Source organism: Aspergillus terreus, genomic scaffold, assembly GCF_000149615.1.
Source record: "Aspergillus terreus NIH2624 scaffold_3 genomic scaffold, whole genome shotgun sequence".
NCBI classification, from domain to species: domain Eukaryota; kingdom Fungi; phylum Ascomycota; class Eurotiomycetes; order Eurotiales; family Aspergillaceae; genus Aspergillus; species Aspergillus terreus.
In genome coordinates, this window is record NT_165926.1 from 227,448 (window position 1) to 247,637 (window position 20,190).

General features: G+C 55.5%; 9 protein-coding genes across 9 annotated transcripts; 7 read left to right on the forward strand and 2 right to left on the reverse strand.

Annotated features, from left to right (window-relative positions):
• Window positions 1-208: 208 nt before the first annotated feature.
• Window positions 209-1,286, forward strand: ATEG_01969 (uncharacterized protein; the record flags this gene model as incomplete). The annotated part of the gene is made up of 4 exons (XM_001211147.1): window positions 209-508; window positions 540-759; window positions 816-1,249; window positions 1,278-1,286. 4 exons carry the CDS (start codon window positions 209-211, stop codon window positions 1,284-1,286), a joined length of 963 nt encoding a protein of 320 aa, XP_001211147.1.
• A 609-nt stretch (window positions 1,287-1,895) lies between these two features.
• On the reverse strand, window positions 1,896-2,758 carry ATEG_01970 (YoaK family protein; the record flags this gene model as incomplete). Its single annotated transcript, XM_001211148.1, has 2 exons — window positions 1,896-2,506; window positions 2,554-2,758. The coding sequence occupies 2 exons, from the start codon at window positions 2,756-2,758 to the stop codon at window positions 1,896-1,898; spliced, it is 816 nt and encodes a 271-aa protein (XP_001211148.1).
• Window positions 2,759-3,720: 962 nt separating this feature from the next.
• On the forward strand, window positions 3,721-4,256 carry ATEG_01971 (uncharacterized protein; the record flags this gene model as incomplete). Its single annotated transcript, XM_001211149.1, has 2 exons — window positions 3,721-3,886; window positions 3,994-4,256. 2 exons carry the CDS (start codon window positions 3,721-3,723, stop codon window positions 4,254-4,256), a joined length of 429 nt encoding a protein of 142 aa, XP_001211149.1.
• Window positions 4,257-5,190: 934 nt separating this feature from the next.
• Window positions 5,191-7,229, forward strand: ATEG_01972 (kinesin-3 family protein uncB; the record flags this gene model as incomplete). Its single annotated transcript, XM_001211150.1, has 2 exons — window positions 5,191-5,470; window positions 5,626-7,229. 2 exons carry the CDS (start codon window positions 5,191-5,193, stop codon window positions 7,227-7,229), a joined length of 1,884 nt encoding a protein of 627 aa, XP_001211150.1.
• A 554-nt stretch (window positions 7,230-7,783) lies between these two features.
• Window positions 7,784-9,525, forward strand: ATEG_01973 (translation initiation factor eIF2B subunit delta; the record flags this gene model as incomplete). Its single annotated transcript, XM_001211151.1, has 2 exons — window positions 7,784-8,455; window positions 8,527-9,525. 2 exons carry the CDS (start codon window positions 7,784-7,786, stop codon window positions 9,523-9,525), a joined length of 1,671 nt encoding a protein of 556 aa, XP_001211151.1.
• A 998-nt stretch (window positions 9,526-10,523) lies between these two features.
• ATEG_01974 (DNA-directed DNA polymerase alpha subunit POL12) lies at window positions 10,524-12,673 on the reverse strand (the record flags this gene model as incomplete). Its single annotated transcript, XM_001211152.1, has 4 exons — window positions 10,524-10,697; window positions 10,756-12,055; window positions 12,108-12,287; window positions 12,345-12,673. 4 exons carry the CDS (start codon window positions 12,671-12,673, stop codon window positions 10,524-10,526), a joined length of 1,983 nt encoding a protein of 660 aa, XP_001211152.1.
• A 410-nt stretch (window positions 12,674-13,083) lies between these two features.
• On the forward strand, window positions 13,084-14,313 carry ATEG_01975 (CRAL/TRIO domain protein; the record flags this gene model as incomplete). Its single annotated transcript, XM_001211153.1, has 2 exons — window positions 13,084-13,915; window positions 13,973-14,313. The coding sequence occupies 2 exons, from the start codon at window positions 13,084-13,086 to the stop codon at window positions 14,311-14,313; spliced, it is 1,173 nt and encodes a 390-aa protein (XP_001211153.1).
• Window positions 14,314-15,164: 851 nt separating this feature from the next.
• snf4 (AMP-activated serine/threonine-protein kinase regulatory subunit SNF4) lies at window positions 15,165-16,949 on the forward strand (the record flags this gene model as incomplete). The annotated part of the gene is made up of 6 exons (XM_001211154.1): window positions 15,165-15,527; window positions 15,760-15,845; window positions 15,892-16,127; window positions 16,204-16,542; window positions 16,604-16,713; window positions 16,764-16,949. The coding sequence occupies 6 exons, from the start codon at window positions 15,165-15,167 to the stop codon at window positions 16,947-16,949; spliced, it is 1,320 nt and encodes a 439-aa protein (XP_001211154.1).
• Window positions 16,950-17,662: 713 nt separating this feature from the next.
• ATEG_01977 (uncharacterized protein) lies at window positions 17,663-19,903 on the forward strand (the record flags this gene model as incomplete). The annotated part of the gene is made up of 3 exons (XM_001211155.1): window positions 17,663-18,704; window positions 18,757-19,074; window positions 19,128-19,903. 3 exons carry the CDS (start codon window positions 17,663-17,665, stop codon window positions 19,901-19,903), a joined length of 2,136 nt encoding a protein of 711 aa, XP_001211155.1.
• Window positions 19,904-20,190: the final 287 nt, after the last annotated feature.

A 20,190-nucleotide genomic window follows, 5' to 3' on the forward strand; every position in this document is an offset into this window, starting at 1 on the left:
CCATGTGGTGAGTACCGTGACTTAGGGCACAATGAAGACAGCTAACAGTTGAAGATCCCCTCAACCTGCCTCTGTGGCATAAATGGACAATCCTCGTCATTGTCACGCTGTGTGAGACATCCATCTATGAGGACCAGCTGAAGGAATCACTGACACGGGGTCAGTTTCTGTTGACGGCGTCCTCCTAGCCAGCAGCATCGGAGTCATCATGCAAACGCTCGAAGCCTACTACGACCACAACCCCCGCGTGGCGGATCTTTCACTCCATCCGACCCTTTTCATGGGGATTGGCAACATCGTAGCCATCCCGCTAGCCCACGCCTTTGGCCGCCGGCCGTTCTTCCTACTGTCCTGCGTGCTCATGGTGGCTACGTGCGCCTGGGCGGCGTGGAGTCCGAGTCTCACACAGCATATCGCTGCGCGCGATGTCATGGCGCTGGCCGCGGGTCAGAGCGAGGCGCTCTGTCCCATCATCATCCAGGTCGGTGTCTTGTCTCTCTCCGTCTCGGTGTGCGGCACTCATACAACGCCCGTTGCAGGAAATCTTCTTTCTCCATGAACACGCCAGATCCCTCACCTGGTTCTCTGGTCTGCAGACCATCGGCGTAGGGGTTCTGATGATTGCCAGCGCGTACTTGACTGATTCGCTGGGCTGGCGTTGGTGGTATATCGTCTTCGGCATCGTCAACCTCGCGGTGCTGGTTCTTGCCTTGTTGCTCGTGGTGGAAACTAAGTACCCCAGATCCCTCAGCGTTCTTGGTACGTTGCGAACCTGACAGACTATTCATGGTTGTGTGGTGAACTAACGTCCCCAGCCGGAGACATGGACCCCTCCGAGTCCTCCGATCTCAGCAACCCAGTCCCCGAGAAGATCACACACTCCACTCGCCTCCCGTTGGATTATGCCCGCTACCGCCGACGCAGCTTCCTGCGCGACCTCCGCCCATGGCAGGGCCACCGCAACTGGCGCCAGGCGATCGAGTCGTGGAAGCAGATCGCGGTGGTGTTCTGGTTTCCCAATGTCTTCTGGCTGATGCTCTGCAGCGGGGCGTTTCTGGGCATCTACGTGCTGGCCACGACTGTCTTCGCGGCCATCCTCATCCCGCCCCCGTACAGCTTCTCGCCGACGAGTCTGGGGTACGTTATGGGCGCGCAGACGCTGGTCGGTCTCGTCGCCATCCCGATCTTGGGGTACGGCAACGACCGCATCGTCCAGTACCTGAGCCAGCGGAACGGGGGTATCATCGAGGTTTGTTTGGAGCTAATTATTAACGGAGAAATACTGACGATACTGTTTTAGCCGGAGTACCGCCTTCTGAGCGGCGTCATCCCGTTCATCAGCTTGATCATTGCCGTCGTGCTGTTTGGCAAGACGGCGAGCCATCCCGCCGACTACAGCTGGGCGGGCATCGCGGTGACCATGAACGTCATCTTCTTCGCGTACGTCGGTATGGTTGTCACCAGCTTCACCTACGTGATCGGTAGCTATCCGACGCGCACGGATGCGCTCCTCGTGGTGCTCTGCGCCTGCCGCGGGTTTATCAGCTTTGGGATTTCGTTTGGGATCAACGACTTTGTGCGAGAGCAGGGGTACGAGGGAGCGATGAATATCTGTGCTATTATTGTTGGCATTCTTGCGGTCTTGGGGGTTCCTGTGTATGTGTTTGGGAAGCCCATTCGACGGATGACGCAGCGGTATGCGATGCATTAAGTGCATGGGTTGTCGTAACTACCTGAACGCCGAGACATACTTATATTAGATGATTATTCACTATGCAGCATCTATATCTACCATCTATCCACATCAGTCTATCTGTCTATCAAAGCAACGTGGTATCTCCAATGCACCAATGCATGTGCACACGCCAACCCTCGCAAACCCACGACATGAACACCTACGCCTTAGCCGGCGTCTCTCCCTTCCACACCAGCCACATAAACCCGATGAGAAACTTGAAGCCCGCGGCCATCCACAGCGCGGACTGCATACCCCCGCTGCTGCGGCTCAGCCAGCCGCCAATAATCGCGCCGACCAGGAGCATGACGACGCCGCCGATGCGACGGTTGCGCTTGGGGTTGGTGGTGGGCACATCGGCGAGCTTGGGGTCCGAGGCGACATCAAAGTAGACGCTCGTCAGCACGACGGTGGGGATCTCGTTGTAGCCGAGCGAGCGGCTGGAGGTGATGGATCCGGCGGACTGGAACGCCAGCAGCGCGATGGGGATGAGTTCGAGGAAGAGCGGGCCGCCCGTCAACTTCGTGTCGCCCGACGTGTGCGGGATGAGATCCGCCTCGATGAGAGCCACGGCGATGACAATCAGGACTGCCTGGATCATGAACGAGACGAAGAGCGTGCCGCGTCGGCGGGCTCCGACGCGACGAGTCACGTTGGAGAAAATAAAGGCGCCGATGAAGAACGACGCGATGGACACCAGTGACTTCAACCAGCCCCATGGTTTCCCCGTCGGCTGCCCGGAGGCTCCCAGACCGAGGAAGATGGTGTTTCCTGTCGCAGGGTTAGATGGTGGTTGACTAGCGCATTTTTGAACGTACCGGTCTGCATGGCCAGGAAACAGGACCAGGCATTGTAGGCGGCGCTGTCGCAGAGACCCGTGTTCATACACAGCAGCAGACAGATCAGATCCGTGTATTTGGTGTTGACGGGCTGATTCCAGCGCTGGAGGACAGAGGGTTGCGCTGGAGGCGCGTCGGCCTCCAGGTCGCGGGAATCCCCGTTTGCCGCGGTGGTTTCGGCCATGTCGCGTTCCGATTGTGCGCAGATGCGGTCGCAGGACAGAGACAGCGAGGGCACAGAGACGGGGTCAGAGACGAAGGGAAATTGGCGAGGAGACAGGACCCCTTATCGCGGTCGGCAATCGGAGGGGGACAGCCGGGCGCAAAATTTTGCAGATTGGAGTCATAGTCATTTCCCAGTTGGAGCAGCCGACGGGGACGCTCCGATCTCGCCCAGCCCGGCGATGGCGTCTTTGCAGATTAGACTGTCGATGATCTTGCGGCGATCGCAGCCCTAATCGCTTGTCGCACGCAGACGAAGTCGTCCGTCTGTTTATTATTGTTGCTGCCTGGATTGCGACAATCCACACAGCCAAATCAGACATCGCCCTCGCATCAGGCTCGACCCTTTTTATCCACTGCAGTGGAGTTCGGTCCTCGCCCCGCACGGATAGGGCTGAATTGAAGAATGAATGCGTAAAGGAGTATACCGCTGGTTGGAGTGGTGATGGCCATGTCGGTGAGGAGGATGTTAGGGCTGGCTGGTGACAGGAGGAGCTGTACGCTGATGATTCTACAGACTACGCCCAGTGGAGCTTTCGGGCTGAATGAGTCGCTTGTTCTAGAGCAGATACTCACTCAATAGTTAAGATCCCTGCTCAATAATATCATCTGGACGGCAAGAAGCTAATGTGTCGACAGTGACTACGCCACTACACGACTGCGACCGACCAGAATGACACGCACTCCCAAGAAGAACTCAAACTCACTTAGCCATTCGCCTTTCCTAATGTGGACGTGAGATCATGAGGCCATCCGTGCAACCCGTTTCGAGCTCTGCGGAGAGCCTTCTCCATCCCTACAACGGCCCGGACTGGCTCAACCATGATCCCACCATGACATCGAGGAATCATAGCGTCCAGCCCTCGTTGTCAAGCAGTGGGTGGCGCCAGATCGCCCGATGACTGCCTGGTCCGGATAAGAACCATGGTGGTGATGCTGGATGTCGTCGTCGTCATCATCATATCATTGTCGCCACCGTCTCTATATAAACCCCGCAACACACAATTCCCTTGTGGTAGCTCCAAGCTAAGAATCAATGTAACTGTGCACCAAGACTTTGTTTACCAAATCCACACTTTTCAATCAACCGGTATGTGGGCCACCCATCAACCACGATGCAGCTGCAAAGGGACAGGTCTCCAAGACTGGTCCCGGGATCCCTGCAGCCGATGAAAGTCAAGTAACTGACGCGACTAGCAATCATCATGCAATCCGCACGAGAGACCGCGGCTCGCTTCGGCGAAACTGTGCAACAGAAGATGCCTTCGACGTTGCAACCTCAGCAGGGGAGATCCAAGATCCCCGACTGGAATACTGAGGAAAAGCTGGAGACGACTCTGGACAAGGACGGAAACCCCGTACCGGACCGCTCGTTCACTGACGGCGAGAAGATGATGAAAGGCAGCCAAGGACCTGATGAAGCCGATGCGTATGAGGCTGCCACTGCCGATTTCAAATAGGCGAAGCCGGAGTGGGAGAGTCTTCTACATTCTGGTGTCATGTCTGGGACCAACAAATAGCCATGGATGTATCACTCCCGTGAATGGATCATTCGTTGAGATCTAATCATATCTGTTAGTGTTACTGGATGTATGTATGTTGCATGATAGGAAGCCAGTTGGGACATTCGCTGCAGCCCGCTGGTCGATAATGAACCGATACACTCTGTTCAAGCAGTAAATCTCATTGTAATATCGAGCCCTTCCTATACCATATGCGATTAAGCGGTAAGACGATAAGGACGAAGTCATCGCGATGAAGCCAGTAAAGGTGGATTGCTATGGCAACGGAGGACGGCGAAAAGGCGGTGTCTGCCTCAGGCTCTTCCCGCTGCCCGATCAGGCAAAACCCAAACGAGCACCAGCTGGTATTAGTACAACTCGATCTCCAACGTGCGATCTGGTGTGAACATTCCAGCCATCGTGTTGTTGTTTCTCTCTCCCTTCTCTCCCCCTGTGGAGGTTTCTCCTCTCTCGTTTGTCGCTCTCCCTATCCCACCCCTTGCGCCGCAGCGCTGCATGTTTCTCTCTTTTATCCTCCATCGCAGAAGTCAGTCTCCCCTGTGATCCACTGTTTACACCCGGGTCACAGCATCATTCCATGCGACCTGTCAAGTCCCTCTATCCCCCCATCCAGACTGAGTCGAGTTCCATTTGCTGAAACCTCGATTGTGGTCGGTTTCCCAGACGGGACTAAGTGTGCGACTGCGTCCCCCCAGCAGCCACGATCCGCGCCGATTCCCCCGAGCCCTTGATTGACATCGAGTTCGCGCCTGCGCCTGCCGTTCCCTCCATCCGAGGTGGTACACCTGCCTGTATGTACCATCACCTCGTTCATCGCCAACGTGAGCTCGTCACTCAGTCTGTACAGTTATTGAGGGATCGCAACCAAGCCATGGCGCTCGACCCGCATTTCTACCAACACCTCCACGGGCCTGGCCCCGCCTCCTCCTCCGTCTCGTCATCCGGTGCCTCCGTCATTACCGGCATCACCAGCCCCTCTATCCGCTCGACCACCGCCTCGGCCGCAGCCTTGCGCTCCACCGCTTCCACCCCGTCGCTCCGCGCACGCGAAAGCGTCGCCATGGTGCCAACACGGCATGACGCGGTCTCCAGTCCATCGCCCGGAGGAAATGTTCGTGTGGTGGTGCGCGTGAGGAATTTCCTCCCCAGAGGTATGTCACGGAAGCGCAAAGATAGGGATCGTCGAACACGCAGATCAGACTAACGCGCTGCTTCCACTGGCATCGTATAGAGATCGAGCGGAACGCGGACTGTTTGATTGAGATGGATCCGCACACGCAGACAACGAAACTAAAAGCGCCCAGAGTCAACCCGGGCGATGTTGGAAAGCCAAAGTCGCAGGCCCGCGGAAAGATACTGGAAGACAAGTCTTTCATATTCGATAACTCGTTTTGGTCCCATGACGAACAGGACGAGCATTACGCCACCCAGGAAGACGTGTACAACTGCCTTGGAGAGGAGTTCCTAGATCACAATTTCGAAGGATACCACACTTGTATCTTCGCCTACGGTCAGACCGGCTCCGGCAAGAGTTACACCATGATGGGCAGCCCCGACCAACCGGGTCTGATCCCGCGAACCTGCGAGGATCTTTTCCAACGCATCGAGAATGTCGAATCGCCCGATGTGAGCTTCAACGTCCGCGTTTCTTATTTCGAGGTCTACAACGAACATGTGCGCGACCTGCTAGTACCGCGTACCGACCCGCCACACTACCTTCGCATCCGCGAGTCTCCCACCGAGGGTCCCTATGTCAAGGATCTAACGGAGGTGACGGTGAGAAACTACTCCGAAATCATGAAGTATATGCGCAAAGGTGATGTCTCCCGGACGGTGGCCAGCACGAAGATGAACGATACGTCCTCGCGATCGCATGCAGTTTTTACCATTACTTTGAAGCAGATCCACCACGATCTCTCAACAGATGAGACCACCGAGCGCACTGCGCGGATACGTCTGGTGGATCTGGCTGGATCCGAGCGAGCCAAGTCAACCGAAGCTACGGGACAACGTCTTCGCGAGGGATCCAATATTAACAAATCTCTGACTACGCTCGGCCGCGTGATTGCTGCTCTGGCTGATCCCAAACAAGGCCGGCCGGGCAAACGAAAAGGCAAGGATATTGTGCCGTACCGGGATTCGATCTTGACGTGGCTCCTCAAGGATAGTCTGGGTGGCAACTCCAAGACGGCTATGATAGCCTGTATTTCCCCGAGCGACTATGAAGAGACTCTCTCGACGCTGCGGTATGCAGACCAGGCGAAGCATATTCGCACTCGTGCCCGTGTGAACCAGGATCATTTGTCTGCAGCCGAGCGTGACCAGCAGATCGCTGAAATGGCCGAAACGATTCGCACACTGCAATTGAGCGTGAGCCAGGCCGCGGCGAACCGCCGCGAAAGCGAGATCCAGAACGAGAAGCTGGAAGAATATCAACAGAAGGTGGAGAAACTGCAGCGACTGATGGAAGAGACCAAGATGGTCAGCGAATGCAAGATCAAGCAGCTGCAGACTGAAAACGAAGCCCTTCGCAACCACTTGAAGTTAGCGCTTGACAGTCTCAAAAACCCGATCCCTCCGGTCCACGTGGAGAAGCGCAAAAGTATTCTTTCCCCGGTGGAGGAAACCGATTCCGTCTCGGTGACTGAAGACAAAGAGAATCGCCCCGGATCGCCAACATCGGACGCCGAACCGGGACCCGACTCGATTTGGGAAGATGAGAACCTACCATTCGAGTCAGGCCACCTCGAGGCGCAGGAGATGCAGGCGCATATGGAAGAACTTCTGGGTGACTTGAACATTTTCAAGCGAAAATTGGCGTCGGATCATGAACGCTTCCGCCCATCCCAGCCCCCGGGAAGTCGCAAGAAACGACGGGCGCTTGGTAGCATTGCGGTCAATGGTCGATGAGACTCGATGGACATTTTCTTCTTTCCGTATATTTTTATGCTATAAATTTTGGCTTCTGGCTGAGCTTTGGGTGGATATTGTGATGGTTTTGGTCTGGCGTTGGAGGACGCTTTTTCTTCTGTTCCTCACTGTTTTTTATCTTGTTTCTGTCGAGTTCTGCGATGCAACGATGAGACGACTGAATGCTAGAATACCAGGATGTGACGCATGATGGAATTCCGTTAATTCAATCTGAACAGACGGCCACTGGATTGAGTGATCAGATGCGTAGATGCATGAGAGCCCTATTTCCGTAATAATGAGTTATGAACCCGTCCGATCGACTGATAGCGTGCAGTAGTGGGATGCAAGTCACTGCTGAGGAGGTGTTCTGGAAGAGAGGCCGCTGGAAGATGTTTGCTAGTTAGTTAGTTAGTTAGTTAGGGTTGGGCTGCTTATGGCATCCCGCATGACTCAATCCAGACTGGAACTTCCTTCCCCCCACAACCTCCAAGAAAAAAGTCTCCAATGCCCCTCTCCTCTTCCGTCATCGCCCTCCTCCCCGTTCTTCTATAATGGCGCAACCTGTCGACCCGGCGCAAACTGCCGTTCCCTCCGAATCTCCCGCTCCAGTCTCCGCGACCGCCCAGTCGCAGCAGAAACCACAGTCGGCCCCCGAGATGAACCCGGAAGCGTCGACCGGCGGCGCATCCAAGCCCGCAAAGCAACAACCCAAACAGCCCAAACAACCCTCCAAAGCGAAAGATGGCCCGGCCGATGGCGGCGCTCCGGCGGGAGGTGAAGGCCTGTCTCCCGCGGAATTGAAGAAGAGAGCCAAGGCCGAAAAACAAGCCCGGAGAGCCAAAGAAAAGGCCGAAAGAGAGCAAGGTGCGGGCGGTGGTGCGGGTGGACCTGGCGCCCATGCTGCAGGGAAGAAAGGCTCTGCAGGAGGTGGTGCGGGTGGGAAGGACGCTGGCGCCGGATCACAGCAGAAAGGCCAGCGACACCGTCGTGGATCCGCGCAGGCCGGTACTCCGGCTGCTGCGGCGGAACAGAAGAAGAAGAAACAAGAGGACAAGAACGTCGCCGTCTTTGGTCATCTGTATGGACAGCCGCGACGGACGACAATCGCCGGCGCTGCCAAGGAAGTCCACCCGGCGGTTCTGGCGTTGGGATTGCAGATGAGGGATTACGTGGTTTGTGGTAGCAGTGCGCGGTGTGTGGCTACGTTGCTCGCGTTCAAGCGTGTACGTGTAGTTCCTGTGTCTCCGATGGGGCGTTCTCTTGCACAGTCTGACGCTAACTCGCTCAATTCTAGGTTATCGAATCTTATACTACCCCTCTGGGCACCTCCCTTTCCCGTCACTTGACTACACACCTGTCGCACCAGATCACCTACCTCTCCACATGTCGTCCCCTCTCCATCAGCCAGGGTAACGCCATCCGTGCGCTCAAGCTGGCGATTTCCTCCATCGACCCGTCCGTCCCCGAAGCGACGGCCAAGACCACGCTGAGCGAGTTTATTGACAGCTTCATCCGGGAGAAGATCACCGTTGCCGACCAGGTGATTGCCGGTAGCGCAGCGCAGAAGATCCAGGACGGCGACGTGATCGTGACATTCGCGGGCAGTTCAATCGTCAAGCAAACTCTTCTCACGGCGTACAAGCAAGGCAAGAAATTCCGCGTGTCCATCATCGACTCGCGCCCGCTGTTCGAGGGCAAGACGCTGGCCCGCACCCTGGCCAACGCCGGTCTCGACGTGCAGTACTCGCTCATAAACGGCATCAGCCACGCCATCAAGGATGCCACCAAGGTCTTCCTCGGCGCCCACGCCATGACCAGCAATGGACGCTTATACTCCCGGGTCGGCACCGCGCTGGTCGCCATGTCGGCTAAGGAACGCGCCGGCGGTGTCGAGGTCCCCGTGATTGTCTGCTGTGAGACGGTGAAATTTACGGACCGCGTGGCGCTCGACAGTATCGTCGTCAACGAAATCGCCGACGCCGACGAGCTCGTCGTCAATGAGCCCCCACACCAGGTGACCCAAGTCCCCGACCCGGCCGCCGCCGCCGCCGCTCAGGCCGACTCGAAGAAGGGCGGCAACAAGGGTGCTGCGAATTCCGCGCCGTCGGAATCCACGCTCGCCTCCAAAGACTCGTCCCCGCTTAGTAACTGGAAGGACACCCCAAATCTCCAGCTACTCAATATCATGTATGATGTCACTCCGGCCGAATACGTTGACATGGTGGTCACGGAGATGGGCAGTCTGCCGCCCAGTGCGGTCCCGATTGTGCACCGCATGAGCACGAACCTGTAGACTTCTTTCCTGGAGGACTTATTATCGGTAGGGTAATATCTCGGGATTACAAAATGCAATCATGAATCATTAATGGATGTCTATATTTGTACTATGGGTAGTTTTAGACTTTTATGGCATGATCAATGAAATATCGAACCAGATAATATGAAAGCGTAGGACGATTATGAAACTACACCGCCTTAAATCACAAAGCGGTAAGAATAAACCGGGCAGAATGCCTGCTTCATGTTGATCAACAATTGATCTCAACTACTCTCCCTTCATCTATACACATCGTTTACATACAACCAGTCCCCTGAACTTCCAAACAAGAGATACTCTCAAAATGGTACCCAGCCTCACCCGCAAGACCACCTAGTAAACCAACTAACCCCCACCCAGAGCAAAGACTCCTCCGCAACACATCTCCACATGCACCAACCCCGTCTCGCCGACCACTTCGAAGACTTCACCCGCCCACACACCTCGCAATCCGCCTCGCTCACAGCCTCCGCATCCTCCTCCCACCTCTATCACAACCACACCGTGACATACGGCTCCTCCTCGCCCACGCTGATGCCCTCGTTCCTCCCCATCGAGGACATCTACGTCCCGCCGCAGTACCAGCCGCCCAACCCGGAGGACGAGGACGACGTCGTGCCCGACCAGCACGCCGCGTTTGGCATCACGCGCGCCATGGAGCGCAAGCGCGAGACGGTCTGGCGGGATCTGGGGCTCGAAGCGCTTGTTGCGTCCGGGGGCGGTGCGGGGAAGAGCTCCGGTGCCAAGGTCAGAGTGAAAGGCGCTGGGAAGTTGATGGGCGGGAAGAGGACGCTTTGTTTGCGGTGATACTTTTTTCTGGGGGTGGGGGTTTATGTAGTTATGAATTATGGGATGGCGTGGTTTGTTTTCTTAGGGGTTAATCCTGTTATGTATACCCGTTGCTATGAATTGCCATGGATCCACTTGGTCACGCCTAACGCCTCATTATACATCGTATATGCACATCCAATGCCCTATATCCGGTTGATATCTACCCGTGCCCGCTCGTACAGCTTGTGACTGAGTTGCTTCTTTTCGCGCTCGTCGTCGGCAATGTCCCGCCGGTGGATCGCCATTTGCGCGTAGGTCCCTGCCGCGCGTCGCTTGGACAAAGTACCAGGGTTGATGACCAACACGCTGTCGACCACCTGGGATTATATTAGTTGGTTTTCTTATTTGCAAGTACAGTGTGTTGATGTTGCTCACCTTCACGAACGGCGGTAGCATGCTCGGCACGAGTAGCACGTCTGGTCGTACATTGCACCACTCCCCTAGTTTCAGGTAGCTGGTGTCCAGCATGGCGCCGGTGGCCACGCCGTCCTCGGTGCCGGGTTTGGGCAGTGCTTCGCGGGCTGTAGGTGGATAAATGGGATAGAAGTGCCGCTGCTCGATCAAATATTTCGGCAGCCGTGTGAGCAGGTTGCCCTCTTTGGGCCTGCCGTGGATGGCCTCCTCGCGGCGCAGCTCGTAGAGGACGTCGTGCGAGCACATGCCAATGACAGTCTCGTTCAGGGACAGCGTCACCGGGTTCGACACCATGCGCACTTGCTTGGGCAGGCCGAACTCCTTCTTGGGCAATTGCTCCTGCGGCCAGGAGACGTGCTTACTCACCGCGTCTCGCACCGACGGGACCATCACGATGGTGATACTGGGCACCGCGGCGGCCAAGCGTTGCAGTGGAGTCGAGATGTAGTGGCGGAATACCGTCGTCAAGGTCGCCGTGTCTGGGTCGTACGAGTCGGTCTCCGGGAGGTCGAAGTCGCCCGATGCCAGCAATGGATGCTCGATGTCCAGGAAGGGTCCCATCAGGATGAGCCCATCGGCGTAGCTGTCCGCGGCCTTTTGACAGATCTCGTTGAGTGGCTCGAAGTCGAGGCTGTCGTCGGTTGTGTACGGCCCCGAGGCAATAAGCACGTTCAACGGAGACGATCCGGCTTCGTCGAGCCGATCATTGATGCCATCAATTGTCACGGCGGACGAGGCGGCAGACGGCAGGAGGGGTGTGGGAAGGACGTCTTTGACCGAAAAGTAGTTCCCTGAGGCGTTGATTCCTCGAAGAGCCACAATCTGGCCCGGGAAAAGGTTCACTGACGGGAGGGAGTCGACCTTCAAAGGAACCCGGATTCCTGCACCCGTACGTCGGGATGTCTCCAGCACAAGTGACGCGGTGTTGAGTTTGCCTTCTAACGAGTCCGACGCGATGCGGCCAACAGCGACAATCTCGTTTTGACTCTGCGTGGCTGCGCTGCCGAATGTGATGTCCTCCCCCTCATATTCTTTCTCGAATAAGGCCGTAAACTCGTCGATCCGGTCGTCTAAGATCTCGGACGTCTCAGACAAGCGCATTGCCAAGGGTTTGTAACCGAATTTCTTCAGATCGGTGTTCGCGGTCCACCGTATACGGGTTTCCGAAAAGGGCGCCATGGGCGTCTCCGGCAGGGGCAGATGAGCATTAATGGTCTCGATGGTCTGACCTGGGTTTGGTCGGTCGGCGAACCGGACGGGCCTGGGTTGTTTGTCAATCCGGATCGTCAGGTAGACGGGTTATGGCAACATACTGCAGACCATCACCCGCACCAGCGCCATTCGCAATGCGCGGCGTCTTCGAGCCTATAGGAGACTGCTCACTTCCAATCTTTCCAGCCTTAGATATTGAAGGGGACGCAAAGTCGGACTTTCTTTTCGCGGAGCCATTGACACTTTTCGGGGTTCGACCATTGGGCGTCAATCCGTCCAGCCTAAATCCATATCAGTCGCTTGTTGAAGAGGGTCCAATATCATGTTCTCCGACTCACATCCCAAACACATCTGTAGTTCCTGTCGCCCGCGGGGTAGCAGTCGGGGCACTCCTCTTCTCGGTTTGCCGGCCCACCTTGCCTCGACTTTCGCGCTCGAGGGTATCCTGGACATCCTGTTTAAGCTGTCGAACCGTGTCGAGAGTGAGTTTCATCTCTTCAGCACCCATCTTCAAACAGAACGATTCCCATTTATAGAAAAGCTCCTGCGGGGTGATCGAGTGGACGCGAAGGATGGATTGCAGCTCGGCGAGAACATCTTTGGGAAGGCCATCTGGGGAGGCAGGGGAAAAGAGCTCATTGAGCTCTCCAACGATCTCGTCCTCCATGGTGTGGACAGTGAGCGATGTTTGCTGGTGACAGTGTTGCGGATAATTAATTGCGACGGAGAACGCGTGAACGCGTGCCCACGCGATGGGCGGACACGGCCACCGGCAGTACGCCAGACCGCCTACCGGGAGGGCGCTGCAGCGACCCGCCCGTCCACGTATCACTGCGGCCGTCTGCCTATTCCGCAGTATGGTTGTCTTCCAGTGGTGGTGGTTATTTTTGTCGACGATCACTGAGTGGGCCTGTCGATCGAGTCGGGTTCTGTGCCATTGCTGAATCCACCCCAAGGGGAAAGAGGGAGAAAAAGTTCAGCTAGCCAAGGACCAAAGGCTATATTATGGAAGACACCCCCCAAAGCGACCGCTGTATTGAAAGACCACTCTACCCCAATTCCAATTAGAAACTCACCATGTCCGCACCGTCCGAATCCACTGCGGCCCCTACGGCGCCCGCGAACGAGGGCCCCGCGGTCGACTCACAGACCAGCGTTCCCCCGCCGACGTCTTCCAGCCCGGGGAACGCGAAGACCCCTGTTGAGATCCCCAGTCAATCGATTGAGCCCTCGGCAAACGGCAGTAAGGACATCGAAGCGGACCTGCCACAGTCTGCTGTGGATGGTCTCATCCAGAAGCCTTTCCCTCGACCTCTCGAAACCTCGAAACCCCCACCTCCCGCCGAACTCACGTCGGACCAAAAGTCGAAGTACGATGATGTCCTCAAGGCCGTTTCCGAATGGACTACCGTTCCCACGACGTCGGCGAAGAACGCTCCCACAGAACCAATCACCGACGACGAGCGCATGTTCTTGACTCGGGAGTGTCTTCTGCGGTACCTACGGGCGACGAAATGGAATGTACCCGAGGCGATCGCACGATTACAGCGGACGCTGACATGGCGTCGGGAATACGGGGTTGCCAAGTTGACGCCGGAATACATCTCGGTGGAAAATGAAACGGGGAAGCAGGTGATTCTGGGTTATGACATCCACGGACGACCGTGCCTTTATCTTTTGCCATCCAATCAGAACACCGAGAAGAGCGACCGCCAGATCCAGCACTTGGTGTTCATGCTGGAACGGGTGATTGACTTGATGGGCCCGGACCAGGAGACTTTGGCGCTGATCGTGAACTACAACGAGACCAAGTCGGGCCAGAATGCGAGCATCGGCCAGGCCAAACAGACTCTGAACTTCCTCCAAAATCATTATCCCGAGCGCCTGGGCCGGGCATTGGTGATCAACAGTGAGTAGACCTTTCCGTAGTTGCTTCGTGAGACTGACCGGGAACGATGTATTGCAGTGCCGTTCATGATCATGGGATTCTTCAAGCTGATCACACCGTTCATCGACCCACTTACCCGTACGAAGTTGAAGTTCAACGAGGACCTGCGGGAGCATGTGCCGGCGAGCCAGCTGATGAAATCTATGGGAGGGGATGTCGAATTCCGTTATGATCATTCAATTTACTGGCCGGCTTTGAATCAGCTCGCCGACCAGAGGCGGACTGCGTACCGCGAACGGTGGATCCAGGGCGGAAAGCGTGTGGGCGAGTTCGAGAATTACCTGAAGACCGGCACTTTTCCCAGTGTTTCGCAAAGCGAAGGGACTTCGAATGGGACTAACGGGGAGTCGCACGCATGAGGCGAAGTACTCCGGCTGCACCCCCCGCTCAGGGTTTTTGTTTCCAACCTCTGGTCCAACTTCCTTGCCATCGGGAAACTTCTTCCCTTTTGTTTCGGGCCGTTGATCTACTAAACTAGACTAATCTTGTGGAATGGGGGAATGTTGCGTATTTTGGGTTCTTTGTTGCATTTTCTCTCTGCATTCGATATATCCGATGCATTTTGCAGTCTATATATATATATATAGACGAGAGCCCTGTATATAGACTAGACTTGGCACAATTCTCATCCTCCTGGTCTGGGTGGACAACCGCATGTCACGTGTCTGGGAGCCTCAGGCGCCCGTGGGGATTAGGTTCGTAACGCCATCATATTGCAGGTCTCCCTGTCCTGTATGCCATCTGACCTCCAAGAGTCGGCTTGATTCGTAGCGGAGATCAATCTCTATGCTTCATCCAGCAATGGACCTGTCGATCGGAGAGGAATCCAGGGCTGGGTTGAGACTAGTGGGAGTGTACTGAGTGATGCGATGAGAATAGAATAGAGCTTTTAATTTTTTGCTTACATTACTTGGACTGTTATTGCATACATAAGGTACATCATCTATGTATTCTGGCCCTTCGTTGGGTGGGAGTCGTTCGTGATATGTAAAACTACGAAGACAGACCCCTCCTATCTTGCCCATCTCCCCCGCCTCCAAGCTTCTCCTCTCTCCCTAGAGCGCGGTAACGGCGGCAATGAACCACCCAGTCGTGAGTCCACCGATTTCTGCTCCTCTTCATTCCTAGGTAGAATTCTGGAGGTTCTAGTGATTGTGATTCTGGCCCCCACCCACCTACCACCGGCATATATGTTCGACGGTTGACCAAGATGGCGGATGAGGTCCCCACAGGCAGCGCTTCTTCCCGCCGGCCGCCCAACTTGGGCGATGGTCCCGCTGGCGGCGGCGGCGTCACTACTCCCGCGCCCGCTACTGCTGCCCATCCCACTTCCTCCCCCTCCATCATCACCACCACCACTACCACGGCCTCCACTACGTCTCGCCCTGTATCTCATACCACCACCACCACTGGGGCCCCCTCATTCTCCTCTTCCGCCGGTCGTCATCCCATTCCCACTCACGAGGCAGGTTTTGTCCAGCCCTCCTCCTATCTCCGCCCACGCGGCCTGTCTCGCCCAATGCCGCCATCCCAGCCCGAGAGGGCGATCGACCGGGAAGAGCGCCAGGGTCTAGTGAGTTTTTCTTCTTTGCTTTTTTTGCTTATATTCCCCTCAATCCGACCCGGGGCCGTCTATCGCCTCAATTCCTTGTTGGTCTATTCCTTTGTTGGATCGTTCCCTGTCAGCCGGGGTCCCGTTGGATCCGTTTCTTCTTTCCGGCCACGTGCATTGAACACCTCTGGTGATCCCTCGGAGTTGATATGGGCTGGCTAACGTCGTCCTTTGTCCCTTGGACAACTTGTAGCGCGCCATCCGCAACTTCCTCAAGGTCCGCACCAGTTATGATGTCCTCCCGCTGAGCTTTCGTCTTATCATCTTCGATACTTCCTTGTCCGTCAAGGAAAGCTTGAATATCTTAATCCAAAATGGCACGTAGCCGTCCGGTTGCCACCGTGGATCCATGCTCCTCCCCCGTGACGACGAAGAAGATGTCCTTGCTGACGGCGACTTCGAAATGGATAGGCATTGTCTCCGCTCCCCTATGGGATTCCAAGTCATCGACCTTTGCCGGTCTTCTGACCACTTCCGATTATATCAACGTCATTCAGTATTATTTCCAAAATCCGGCCGCCCTTGATCAGATTGATCAATTCCGACTGGACAGCCTCCGAGGTAGGTATCGCAACAGCGGCGCCAGAGGGACTCTCGAGCTGATGACAGGGATGTGAAGAGGTGGAAAAAGCTTTAGGTGTGGCTCCTCCTGAGACCATCTCTATCGATCCGGAACGGCCGTTGTACGAGGCTTGTCGCCGCATGCTCGAATCCCGCGCTCGCAGAATCCCACTCGTCACCAACGATAGCCAGACGGATCGCTCCCATGTCCTCAGTGTTGTCACGCAATACCGTATCTTGAAATTCGTGGCCGTGAACGTTAGCGACACACAGAAGCTACGGAAACCTCTAGGAGAGATCCTTCTGGGTACCTATCAAAACCTGGCCACCGCGTCGATGGACACGCCTGTCATCGATGTCATCCATATCCTTGTCGAGAGAAGCATATCCAGTGTTCCCATTCTAAACTCCGAAGGTATGACGTTACGTTGGACATTCTTGAACATTCGTCCAACCTTACTTACTCACCATGACAGGCGTTGTTTATAACGTGTTTGAAGCCGTCGACGTGATTACCTTGATCAAAGGAGGCGTGTACGATGATCTGAGTCTAACAGTTGGAGAGGCCTTGAAAAAGCGACCCGGGGTACGTTGGTTTCGCAATCCCCGGGCTCTACAGGACTAATGATCTCCCAGGATTTCCCGGGTATTTACACCTGTTCGTTGAACGATGGTCTGGACACCATCTTTGACACGATTCGCAAGTCTCGTGTCCACCGCCTGGTCGTGGTGGACGAGAATTTCAAGCTGAAGGGTGTCCTCACCTTGAGCGATATTCTGCAATATATTCTCTTAGAAGGCGAAAACGACGAGGCATCATGACCTAAACACGCATCTGCGCTCAGCGCGCGATTTATACAGTTACTTTTTGCATTGAACGGGCGTTGTCTTTGATTTCCTGGATCCGACATGGGAGACTCGGCCCCAGTCTTCTTGAAACACGCGTGTTCGGCCAGGCAAGTCTTCTGTTCTCTCGGCGCATTTCATATCTGGGTTGCGATATCACAAGAAGGTATTGTATGGTGTCCAAAATTCATGTTTCTTCGGCCTTTCGATTCCTGGATCTCTATTACTGCCAACAATCCTAGCATTGGCGCTTGGTCTTACAATAGATTTCTTTTTTTCTTTTTCCTTCTGGATTTCAATCTTCCCCACTGGCCTACTGTACAGCCTTCTTTTCCTCTGTGGATGCTCCTTTTTCTTGTCGGATCCGTTTTTCCATCTCGTGATCTTGTACGCCGCAGTCGTAACCGTATCATTCATACGGGTACCTCCTTTGTAGCGAGTATGGATCGGTGCGAGGTGGACACGGCGGGAATACGCGGTATGGAATACTGTGTTGGCTGACTGTACGGTCGTGGAAGGCACCTTCCTCATCAAAACAAGGCACTGACAACGCTGACTGCGTGGAAAGAGCTTCTTGTCACCTCAGCGACGTCCCGGTATACCCTACGGCAGTACATTCGACAATCTTTGTCCATCATCAACTATCTCATCCATATCTGTTCAGTTATTTTGGAACCACGATTGGTGCCATGGGGTTATTCGACAGTTTCTTATCCAAATCGCGAGCCAGCAAAAGCGAGACTTCCTCAAGCTCCAAAGGCAAGGCCTCTGAGTGCCAGGCGGATTCGGATAATACGGGTCAGTCGGTCGAGGCGAATGCCAGGCCTTCAGACACTGTCGCAGAGGAAGATTTGGCGGCGAAGAACAGCCCTGCCATACCTGCAGTGGACCAGTCTGTGCAGCCACCGGAGACGTCTGTCACTGAAGGCTCTCTGCCCTGTACGGGTGTTGTACAGAACGATGAGACACAGGGGCGATATCCTCTTGCGAATCATACTGGAAGAGGTTTGATGCGAATGTCAGGGTTCCTGACACTTCTACGTTCACACCGGCGTCAGCACCCAGCGACAGTTCTCGATCACCCCGGCTCCAATAATCAACCGGTCCATCCTGCATTCGTGGGCAACCTTTGGAGTGAGAAAAGCCTTGACTACGACAGTGTCGCCCCCGACTTTCTGCAAGTGTTCCAACAAGCAGGTTATCTAGCAGACTTAGGCTCACGGCAGGTGAGCGACAAAACTATCCAGTCCGCGGATTCGGAACTCACAAGTGCGACCATCTGTCGGCATCCGTCGCAACGGACATCAACGCCTATTATTCTTCCCGATCAACGACCTGAGTGTCAGAACCCTTTCGATGAAAATGCAGAAGGGGTTGAACGGCTTCCCGGTTCAGACCCCTTCTCAGATCCCCTGGACATGGTCAATACACGCCACGAGAGACAACCCAGCTCTGAATATGATGATGCGGGCCCAAAATTGTCGGGTTCCTTCGAGCACGCACACACTCGCCGGCCTCAGACCCCCTTCATTGCTCGTCACTCCGCGGATGGAAGCTTGTCGCAAGGAAGTTCGGATCTCCACACATGTTCGAATGGCAGCGACTGGTCAGCCTGCGTTGATCAACACACGGCGACTATTGCATTCAATGAACTTGCTCCCCAGCTGAATTTGGAGCCTCTTCCCCAGAACCAGAGCTCGGAGGGTCCTTGTGGCCGTCAACATCCGTCGGGTCAGTCGGTGTATGTCGACCCGTTAGGCTTGATCATACTAACATAATACAGACGAGGTGCCTTGCCCTGGCGAAGAGAAGTTGTCGGAACGCCGCTCCACGATCTTTGGAAGAATACGAAGCATCCGATCGAGTTTCCATCTGAAGGCCCGGTCGAGTATACCGCACGAACGCAGTCTACGCAGAAGGAAAACATTTGCGCATTTTCCTAACCGATCCTACGAGATGTGCTCACTACGAGGCAAATCCTTGGAAACCTTGGCTCGCCTGGGAGGGCACAGCTTCCTGAACCTCCCTGCAGATTTTGCCCCGGCCACCTTAAGACTGCCCTCTTGCTTTGTAGCCACCGTCACGTATTTGAGATATTTTGGTAGGCGCTGTTCTTTAAGAAGGCTGATCCGTGTGGTATTAACGATCGTCCAGCTCCTACGGTACGGAATCTCTTTGTTGAGGCTGGAGACCTAAAGGTGGCGGCGCGGACGTACGCATACTTTGCCGACCAGGTTGCCTCCGCCGAGAAAGACCAAGAGAAGATTGAACTTACGGTGCGAAGCGACCGAATCCCCATGGAACTCGTTCAGGTCCTCGAGCAGGAAGCGCCTCGGCGCAATGCCTCACATGTTCTTGGCGTGGCCTGGGCTTTCAAGGCGCTGTTGGCTGGGCTTTCTGGGGGCCTCCTGGGGTCGGAACAGCTGTACCAGGTGCTGGTGAACATTTCGTACGGTCGCCTTTCGGAGCGTGATGTACCGGCTCGCAGCGGACTCGGGGGTTTCTCGCCCAGTAGTTATGCCAAAATTAAGGCCATTGCCCTCGCATTCCTGGCGCTCTCCAACGCCCTACAGTTGAGCCTCATCTGTGCAGTGTTTGGTCTGTGCGCGGTTCTGTTGCATGAGTCGCAACGGCACGTCTCCCAACAGGGGATCGCGGGGAGCATCCGGGCCAACCTGGGGGCTGGACTTCTCAGCGTTGAGCGGCTGGGCGGAGTCTTTGGGCCGTTGCTAACCGGCTCGGCCGATGAGGGCGACCATGGGTTGGGGCACCACGGTGAGCGAGAAGTTGAGAGTCAGCGGGTGGCCGAGATGTTGGTGCGGAACTGGCGAGGGGTGAGCCGACAGCTGCGGATCTGGGAGAGTCGAGGACCGATGGGGCAACAGGGCGCATTTTCTTGGATTTCGCGGACGGGCAGATCGAGGTCGTGAGGGGGGTTGCAAACCGGACGAAGCTGACGTGGAGAGGGGGCCCAAGTGTATGATAAGTGATATCCAAGGTCGAGCGAGGGGTCGGAAACAAGGTACATACTCTGGGAAGGTACTTTTGTCCTGCAGGTCAGACGAATTGGGTTTTTTTATTTTTGGTATCCGTCTTTGCTTTAGAGGTCTACTCTGTACGGAGTACACCAGGGGAATGTCCCCTTTGGCGCCATGGTACGGCTGGAATTGTCTGGGTCGTAACTTGCATGCGTTGGCCGTGAGGGACTGATTGCATG